This window comes from Cervus canadensis, chromosome 29 (genome assembly GCF_019320065.1).
Source record: "Cervus canadensis isolate Bull #8, Minnesota chromosome 29, ASM1932006v1, whole genome shotgun sequence".
NCBI classification, from domain to species: Eukaryota; Metazoa; Chordata; class Mammalia; order Artiodactyla; family Cervidae; genus Cervus; species Cervus canadensis.
In genome coordinates this window covers 36,174,875-36,184,650 of record NC_057414.1, presented here as the reverse complement: position 1 = coordinate 36,184,650, position 9,776 = coordinate 36,174,875, and the positions used below count along the sequence as shown (strand labels likewise).

The 9,776-nt window shown below is 47.2% G+C and overlaps 1 protein-coding gene across 1 annotated transcript; it reads left to right on the top strand.

The window, feature by feature from the left end:
* The first annotated feature begins 292 nt into the window (after positions 1-292).
* LOC122430692 (pregnancy-associated glycoprotein 1-like) lies at positions 293-9,469 on the top strand. Its single transcript, XM_043451536.1, has 9 exons — positions 293-345; positions 1,416-1,566; positions 2,536-2,653; positions 2,753-2,871; positions 4,067-4,260; positions 5,187-5,303; positions 7,322-7,481; positions 7,539-7,637; positions 9,320-9,469. Exons 1-9 carry the CDS (start codon positions 293-295, stop codon positions 9,467-9,469), a joined length of 1,161 nt encoding a protein of 386 aa, XP_043307471.1.
* Positions 9,470-9,776: the final 307 nt, after the last annotated feature.

Sequence of the window (9,776 nt, the reverse complement as noted above, 5' to 3'; positions counted from 1 at the left end):
AAGGTTCTCCATCTCCTTAGATGTCCATGCAGATCAGTTAGATTTTCCAGCAAAGCTTCAAGGAAGAAATTACAGTTGAATTGTCTGTATTCTGAGAAGCTTCAAAGTCCACTCACCAAGGACACTGATGAAGGTAAAGATTTTATCAAAAGCTTTGTGTTTTTATCAGATCTATTAGTGGCATAAAGGGAAAAACTAGGGTAAGTCATAGCATATATAACTAGGGGCTTCCGGTCACCACTGCATGCTAAGAACCCGAATTTCCCCGAGTACTTGGAGCCAGGAAAGAAGCATGAAGTGGCTTGTGCTCCTCGGGCTGGTGGCCTTCTCAGATTGCATAGTCAAGTAAGTATGGGGACTGTAAGCAAAATCATCTTCCTTTCTCAGATTTTTCCTTTCACCTGATGATTCTTCCACCCATTAGGTTTAGATGGGAATGAATATTTCCCTGACAGTCTTGAAATTCAACCCTTACTTATTGATAAGTACCTTGCTTTATGAACTGTGAATCCCGAGGGGCTTGGTGTAGATTTTCATGGTGGCACAGTTCTTGGGGTCCAGTCATGACCAATTGAAAATGCAACTCCTAACAACTGTTCAGTGCACAGTCTATGCAGATGTAGGTGTGGTCCTGTGGAATAGCACTTTTCTACATTTTATTCAACAAGTCCTCTTTGTTCCCTATCTACTTCAGTGTGTATATGTCTATGTCTGCATCTCTGTATCATTATCATTTACCTCTCCATCTCTTTGGAAGTCTCTGTGAGTGTATTTGTCTCTGTGTTGTTTTCTTTTAATTTTTCATTTGGCTCATCCTTCTTTATTGAGCCTCTGAATTATCCTTACTTGTTCCCTATCTCCTGGATTCTTCTTTCAACTCCCTCTTCTCTCAACTTGGAGAAATATACACTGTTTGATATACAGTTTTACATCTGACAAGCAGTGTGACCACAGCCAACTCAGTAACCTCTTGCATTTCAAATTGCTCCCTTGTAAAAGAGCATAAGAGTCCTCCTTCTACCTCCTTCCTTGAGGTTCTATGAGAAGGATACGGTGCAATGGCACCAGCGATGCTAATGGCTGTCATTGTTGAGACTTCCTATTTATCAGATACCTTATATCCATCACTTCATTTATCCCCAAGATATTCTATTTGGAGGGTTTGTATTGTTACATTCCACCATTGTACCGAAGGGGAGACTGAGACACCCCATGGTCATATGGCTTGTCCCAGATTGCAGAACATAACCTGTAATCAATCCTATGTATTTGCCGTGGCATGCATAAAATTCTGATAATAATGTGCCTCATAAAAACGATTAGAAAATACACAGGGCCATTACAATGACAGTTTTAACTTAACACTGGCAGCTAATTGTAACTTCTTTGTTTTCTTTGTCAAATGCTCGGTAAAGAATACCTCTAAAGAGGGTGAAGATCATGAGAAAAACCCGCAGTGAAAAAATCATGCTGAACAATTTCCTGAAGGAACATGCTTACAGACTGTACCAGACTTCTTCTCCTGGCTCAAATATAACTACTCACCCCCTGAGAAATAGCCAGGATGTGAGTATTTTGGGAGGATGGTGCTCCACTGCGCCCCCTGGTGCTCTAGCCTAGCACTGGGGCTCATCTTGAGGTGCCATGTGGGAAGTGGGGGTTGGGGTTCCTGCAGGAGGCAGAAACACTGGAAAACAGGGACCCCACCCAGAGGAGAACACACTCTCATCCTCAACTGTTTGTCTTTATGACTGGGCCAGGCAATTACCAGGTGGAAAGTAAATATCCATTTCTTTGTCAAAGATGTGTCATTAGTTTGAGGGAGATTGTTCCTTCTGAAATAAGTGAGTCAGTCAGTTACAGATGAAGAGGGAACCGTCACTGATCAAATGGTAGAACCAACGGCAAAGCAATTGTGAATCCCCAGGCAGAGGAATTCAGGTTCCACAGATGCAAGAACCACAGCTGTAAAAAGTTACTGAACCCATATTCCGTGTAAGGCCATAAGTATATAACACTGTGGTTACTGTTTATAGATTAGAAAAAGGGTTTATTTTGTCTTCAAGGATGCTCATGCCAGCCTGAGAGGTAGGCATATTAGTAAATAGATGTCAAATGAAAGGGTCACCTGTGTGGTGTTGATTGGATGTGTTCTGAGTTTAGAGGGAGTGGCTGAGGTTGATCAAGAAGGGCGTCCTGGAGAAGGGGGTGTTAAGGCTGGGTTTGAAGAGACTACAGAGCTTCTCAAATGAAGGCACCTGGGTGTCCAGTAGGCCTAGAGGTCCAGTGAATATGCCTCTGTGCTTCCAAAGCAGGAGGTACCACTTCAACACCTGGTCATAGAGTCAATATCCTGCATAACATGTAGCACAGGAAAAATATATCAAATGCAGGCACCTCTGTGACCAAACTCAGTGAGCTGCATGGTAGTTAGAAAGGGATCTCAAGACATATGTGACATCCAGAGAGAGCCATGATTGTGGGAATAGAGGGTAGCCAGTTCTGCACTAACCCACTCCCTCCGTTTCCCTGTAGACAGTATATGCGGGTAACATCACCATTGGAACACCCCCTCAGGAATTCCAGGTTGTCTTTGACACAGGCTCATCTGACTTGTGGGTGCACTCTGTCTTTTGCACCAGCCGACTCTGCTGTGAGTACAGACACCCCGTACCCAGACCATCGTTCCATTGCCCTGCCACCCTGATTTGCACCCTTGGCACCTGATGACACTTATCTCTTGTGTCTGCAGCTTCACACGTTTTGTTCAGACATCATGAGTCTTCCACCTTCCGGTCTACCCAAAGGAGATTCAGAATCCGATACAGTTCTGGGTGGATGAAGGGAGTTGTTGTTCATGACACCGTTCGGGTAAGAGTGTAACAAATGCTAAGTCAACTGGCTATGGAGTAACCACTGCTTGCAAAACAGATTCAGGACCTTCTGGCAGGACCCTTCCTAGCCTAACTCCCGTAGATATTGGCCATCTTACCCACAGGATCCTGTCCCTGGGGAGGCAGTGCCCCTGGTGACACATGAGCACTCAGATTAGCTAACCCAGAGAGTGGCTTGAGATGGGCTCTTGCAGCTTCTCTGTCCATGAGCAGTTCAAGGTTCATTTTGCTGGGAGCGAGAAGAGGGGGACAAGCACCCACTTTTATATTCTCAGACTGTTCCAGGCACTTTCAGGTGATAAGTGGTTTAGTCCTGCAACAACCCCACACAGCAGTTACTCTGATTAGCTAATGAGACATATGAGGAAACTGAGGTGCAGACAGCAAGGACCTTGCTGAGAACACACATGTGGTAAACAGTGGAGCTCGGCTGGCTTTTCAGGACTGAAGTTTCTGTGGGGTGTTTGGGGACAGGATAAAACTGATCTGGGGAACCTCGGGGCAGTCAAGGGCTTCAGGTATCCAGACTGGGAAACTGGAGGCCTGAGAATTTAAGGGGGTCTGATACATGAGTTCTCACTCTAGGGGTCCTTTGAGAGTCCAACAAAACTTATGGCCTGCCTCCCCCAAAGTACTTGAGTAGTTCCCACTCTCTCTTTCTCTCTCATACACACTCACACAAAGACACACATATACCCAAAAGTTAATCCCCAGGCAGGAATTTCATAGATCCCTGCAAGTAAGATTGTGTTTTCAGCTTCTGTTTTCCTGGACAGATGCAGAATCCACAGTACCTTACAGAGACTGCAGTCCATTCCTGTCATTAGGTCACAGTGATGCCAAAGAGAAGGTTGCCTTGCTCGCGGCTCATTTTGTCCACAAGGGGGCACAGATGGGACCTGGCCTGACTCGGTTGCCCCACCTGTACAGAAGCCACGAGGCCAATTTGACTCACTCAGGTGGTGTTTTTCAGAGGGGCAGATGTTTTAAAATTCACAGCCTCTCACAAATGGAACCCTAACTCCCCTCCCAGCTTGGTATAACTGCCTGAGATCCACCGAAGACACAGCACAGCCTCAGTTCGTCTCTGAGGATCTAATGGCAATGCACCCCAGCTCAGTCGTAGCCCCACTTCACCGATCTGTAAGTGGGATCACTCTTCTCTCACACAGATTGGGGACCTTGTAAGTACTGACCAGCCATTTGGTCTGAGCATGGAGCATTCCGGGTTTGAGGGAATGCCTTTTGATGGCGTCTTGGGCTTGAGCTACCCCAACATATCTTTCATTGGAGGTATCCCCATCTTTGACAACCTGAAGAATCAAGGTGCCATTTCGGAGCCTGTCTTTGCCTTCTACCTGAGCAAGTAAGTCTGAGATGGACAATCAGTTTCTCCAAATTATCTGTAATTCACTTTCAGTTGTAGGAAATTTATAAAACACTTGACAAAGAAGTATCCTGAGAGATAATCTAATCCCAGATAACTATGACCCCAGGACCCTACCTGGCTCCACCACTGGCTTTTATAAATAACATTTTATTGGAATACAACCCTGCTCCTGGGCTCAAGATCAGTAACTTTTTCTAGAGGGATGAATGAGGAGGAAGACTAACGGAAGGCAACGGGAATCAAGTTGAAGGAAAAGGCATTAGGATTTGCTTATGAATTTGATAAGGAAGCAGAACGATGGTGGGTATGTTTCCTTCCTCATTAGCATTTCACTGTAAGCCCAGCACCAGCTACCCAGTTTGCAAGAGCCAGTAAAAAATGAAAGTGTGGGACACAAAACAAAAGTGTGGGACCACTTGTTCATGAAATATTAGCAATTTCAAGACAGGGAGAACAGAGGTGGGGTCCCTTCTGAGTGTGGGGCCTTTTGGACAGTAGAGGTCACAGGCCAGTGGATACAACTCTGGGTGACCTGATCCCACACCCTTAGCACTTGCAGGCCTTGATTTTCCTGAAAAATGACAAAGTGGACAAGGGGAAAGCCAAAATGCTTCAGCACCCTGTCCTCTGAGGGTGTCTGAGCACTCAGGTCACAGGAGGTCCCGGGCATCTTCAGAAGATATAGTGGGTGGAGCCCATCCAGGTGACTCAGCTTCTACCCTCCTCTATGTCACTCATTAGCCAGGAACCGACCTCAGTCTGGTTCTCAATCGCTCCTAACTCGATTTCTGCATCTGTAGATGGGCACCTTATTAGGGCCTTGATGGGTAGACAAGCACAGCTCTCAGACAGTGCTGTTTTTACTGTCCTCCAAGGATCCCCCCGCTGTCTTCTCTCTACAGAAGCAAGCCAGAGGGCAGTGTGGTGATGTTTGGTGGGGTGGATAAATCCTACTACCAGGGAACACTCAACTGGGTACCATTGATCCAAGTGGGCAAATGGCGTGTCCGCATGGACCGGTAAGCCTCTCCCTCTGAGGGTCAGCCCCAAAAATGCTCCCACTACTGTACATGACCACAGGCAGACACATACAAATGCACTCTCAGAAAAATAGACACAGAGACATATACACCACCCACAAGGACATAGACAGACACAGAGACACATGGAAAAAACAAGCAGACACATAAACATACACAGTTCAGTTCAGTTCAGTTCAGTCGCTCAGTCGTGTACAACTCTTTGTGACCCCATGAACTGCAGCACGCCAGGCCTCCCTGTCCATCACCAACTCCCAGAGTTTACTCAAACTCATGCCCATCGAGTCACTGATGCCATCCAGCCATCTCATCCTCTGTCGTACCCTCCTCCTCCTGCCCCCAATCCCTCCCAGCATCAGGGTCTTTTCCAATGTGTCAACCCTTCGCATGATGTGGCCAAAGTACTGGAGTTTCAGCTTAAGCATCAGTCTTTCCAATGAACACCCAGGACTAACCTCCTTTAGGATTGACTGGTTGGATTTCCTTGCAGTCCAAGGGACTCTCAAGAGTCTTCTCCAACACCACAGATCAAAAGCATCAATTTTTGGGCTCTCAGCTATCTTCAGAGTCCAACTCTCACATCCATACCTGACGAGTGGAAAAACCATAGCCCTGACCAGATGGACCTTTGTTAGCAAACATACACAGAGACACATATAAACATGCATAGCTAGTCAGAGACACAGTAGCACACACAGAGACACATACAAACACACATACAAATAAACACACAAGCACATCAATACACAAACAGCCCATGGGTTCATAATCCCCAGGCCTCCTGACCAGGGCTCTGATCAGGGTCCTCACAGGGTCCAGAGAGGTCTGTGAAGCTGGGAGAGCACTTCATCCACTGCCCTGTGAGGCAGCGAGCATGTTCAGAGGACTCTGCAGTGTGGTGAACAAGATCAGGGAGGATTTCCCCAGCCTGGACAGCGTTATAAGATGACCAACTGTCCAGGGCTACCTGGGACCAAGCAAGTTCTCAGTACAGATAAATGTCAGTTTAGAAACAGGGAAAGTCTTCAGAAAATGGGGAAAACTGGTCTCCTTATGGAGAAGCTACCCAGCAGTGGAGAGAGGTGGGCAGCAGTCTTAAAATGTGAAAGCAACTAATAAGAAAGACACCCCACATCCCTGGGCACAGAGTGGGGCAGGGGCTATAACTGAGAGAATCAGAAAGGTGGGATTCAGGAGTGACTTGAGGACAAGGGGCAATATCTGATAGGATTCTGTGTGATACGCTCCGACAAAAGCTGACATGTCCTTGGAGTTTCCACAGGCTAGTCATGTATTTCCTGGCCAGGGTCTCAGGGCCTGAGCTGGTTGTAGGAGCAGTGCTGGGAGACACCCTCTCACAGAGAAGCCTGTCTCTCCCTCCACTATGAGAATCTGCTGCACCTGCAAATCTCCATCTTCACTCTGTGTTCGACCCATTATTTGTTCCCCACCGGATACAGCTGTGTGGATGTTTCTCATTATTTTCAGTCTTCATTCACTCATTGAACAGACAAACATTGGGCATCCACTGTGTGTCAGGCACTTTAGGGAGGCAATGAGAATAAAACTCGCCCTCACATCTAAGAAGGCAGATGCACAGAAATGACATGCACACTTAATGAATTGTAACTTTGGTACATGCTAGATGTGAGGAAGGGTCTACACAGAGTGACCAAGAGAGGAGACTGATAAACACCAGGGGAAAGTCTTCCTTGAAAACAGTGCAATTAAGCTGGAGTCTGGAAGATGAGAAGAAATTTGCTAGTCAAAGGGGAGGGGAGTCTTCTAGGAAGGAAGACCAGCTTGTGTCAAGGTACAAAACATCCTGGTGTATTCAAGTACCGCATTCAAGGATGTCAAGGGAGGTGAAGTGTCAAGAGCAGATGAAGAGAGTCAGGGCAAGAGACAAAGGGCTGTTTAGGAGACAGTTGGGAATGAGGCAGGTCTGGGGAGACTCAGAGTGACCTCGATGACCACTTTGTTCCACTGCCTGTCAGCATCTCCATGAACAGTCGGGTTATTGCTTGTAATGACGGCTGTGAGGCCACTGTGGACACTGGGACGTCACTGATCCTTGGCCCAGGAAGACTGGTCGATAACATCCTGAGGCTCTTCGGTACCACCAAGGTGAATGGTCATGCCCCAGGGTCACTCCCAGTCACCGCACACATCAAGGATCTCCAGGGCCAACCTCTCTCCCTCTCTCTCTAATAGCACTATGTATCATGTTCTGTGGTCAATACCCTGCCCTCTATTGACTTCACCATCAACGGCATCAACTACCCAGTGCCAGCTCAAGCCTACACCATCAAGGTGAGGGGGCAATACTGAGGGTTGGTTCTCAAACTGGAGCTTGCAGGAACCCTTGGGCTGCTGCTGGGAGGAGGACGCCCTCTGCAGGCCATGTCACACCATTGCAGATGCTCTGAGCCTTGTGGCTGGGCCAGTGCCTCCCACAGAACCAACTACCTGACAGTAAAGGGCCGTCTGGGACACTGATCATCCTGAAATAAATGTGGAGACGCCACACCATGCTGGCATGGTGGGAGTCACAAGGCGAGGGGAACACTGAGGCCCTCAGTCCTCAGAGAGCTTCAGTTCAATCTGAATCCTTAGGTGCATGAACATGAAAGTCAGTGCTAGCAGTCCCTGAAATAGGCCATGTTACAAGGTGAATGGCTGGGGACAATCCCAGTGTGATGCTCCATCATAAATTAACAGTCTCCCTTCCCTTCTCAAAGTTTTCCTGCTTTGGATGATAAATTACACAGTCACGCTAGATCTCGGCTGCTTCTTCCCCTTGCTCTGGCCAGGTGCCCCCTTTGTGAATTGGGGTACCCGACCCCTCTGTGAGGATGTTGAATACAAAGGTGAATAAAGGGTGCACAGTGACTGCTCACCCCGGCACAGGGTGGAGGCTTCATGTCAGCTCCCTGTGGGAGTACATAGCAGGCTGATGGGCTCAAAGAAGGCTTTGAGGAACAGAGGGAATCAAGAATTCTTAAACCACAAACTCATGGAGACATATGGAGGGTTGAATGCTTCTAGGCAACACTGCACTGGATTCCATGCAAATGGCATCCCAAGGTGCTCTGCACTGGGGCACTTGGGACTTACTAGGGGTGATAAGGGCTACGGACTGACTGGTGGGAATGGGGAACCAGAGTACGTTACCCAACCAAGCCTGGAGTGGCCATAGAGGGTGAGTGTGGGCCAAAAGAAGCTTCCCAGAGTTACTGAGCTAAGTCTTCATGAACGTGTTGTGGGCACTGCTATATTTAAGATGGATAACCAACAATGAATTACTGTGTAGCACAGGCAAATCCGCTCAGTTATGTGACAGCCTGGATGGGAGGGGTATCTTCGGGACCAGGATACATAGCTACATACAATTGAGTTGGTTTAGTGTCCACCTGAAACCCAGAATATTGTTAATCAGCTATAATCCAATAAAAAAATAGTTTTTTAATACAGTTTGGACTGTGGGGATGCCAGAGGAGGACCTGAATTCTCGGTAGAGAAAACAAGGAGCAAGAATCAGGAGGAAAGAAACAGGGACTGAGGAGAACTATGGACACTCTTGTTCTTTTCTAAAAATTGTACTGAAGTGTGGCTGATCTTCAGTGTCGCCTTAAGTTCTGCTGCACAGCAATGTGACTCAGTTATACACATAAAAAATATACATTCTTTTTCTTCTGGTTTATCACTGATTATTGAATATAGTTCCTTACTCTCTACAGTAGGACTTTGTTGTTTATCATTCCACTGTTTTCCCAACTCCCAGTCCTCCACTCACCACAACCTTCCTCATGGCAGCCGCATGTATGGGCCCTATTTGGTTTTGGATGAACTCTCACACCCCCTGCTGCTCATAAAACCACTTGATACTTACCAAAAGAGGGAAATAAAAACCAAGAACGTTGCTGGGTCTGGATATTTCTGGGAGTCGCACGTAAGGGCTCAGGCTGACTGGAATGTGTCTCTGACTCCCCCAGGATTCTAGCGGTGACTGCTTTATCGGCTTTCGAGGGACCCGAGTGAATAGATCTACAGAGACCTGGACCCTGGGTGACGTCTTCCTGAGGCAGTATTTCTCGGTCTTTGATCGAGGAAATGACAGGATTGGCCTGGCACAGGCAGTGTAAACGCTGGGAGTGATTCAGGAATCAGTAAGGCCACTCCTAACACAGACTCACTCCCACTTAGGGCACTCCTGCCCAGGATGCTGATGAACTGTATTTGGTGGTCTGCACACCCTATTCTCAGTAAAGAATAAAGGGTTTCACTCGTAATGGTGCTGAAACAAATGGGTGCCTCTGTTTGTGTCTGGGAGTGAAGGATCTAGAACCAAGTCTGAATTGAATTGAGAGGAGACCAACTCCAACTGACTTCAAGGAAAAGGGAGACTCATTGCAATGATTCTGGGAATGCAGGATACAAGAATCAGAGCAA

Bases quoted from the DNA above. Each gene is read 5' to 3' on its own strand.
- LOC122430692 (XM_043451536.1), top strand. From the start codon at position 293: ATGAAGTGGCTTGTGCTCCTCGGGCTGGTGGCCTTCTCAGATTGCATA. The intron at 1,567-2,535 runs GTGAGTATTTTG...GTTTCCCTGTAG, and splicing joins CCCTGAGAAATAGCCAGGAT to ACAGTATATGCGGGTAACAT. The intron at 5,304-7,321 runs GTAAGCCTCTCC...ACTGCCTGTCAG, and splicing joins TGGCGTGTCCGCATGGACCG to CATCTCCATGAACAGTCGGG.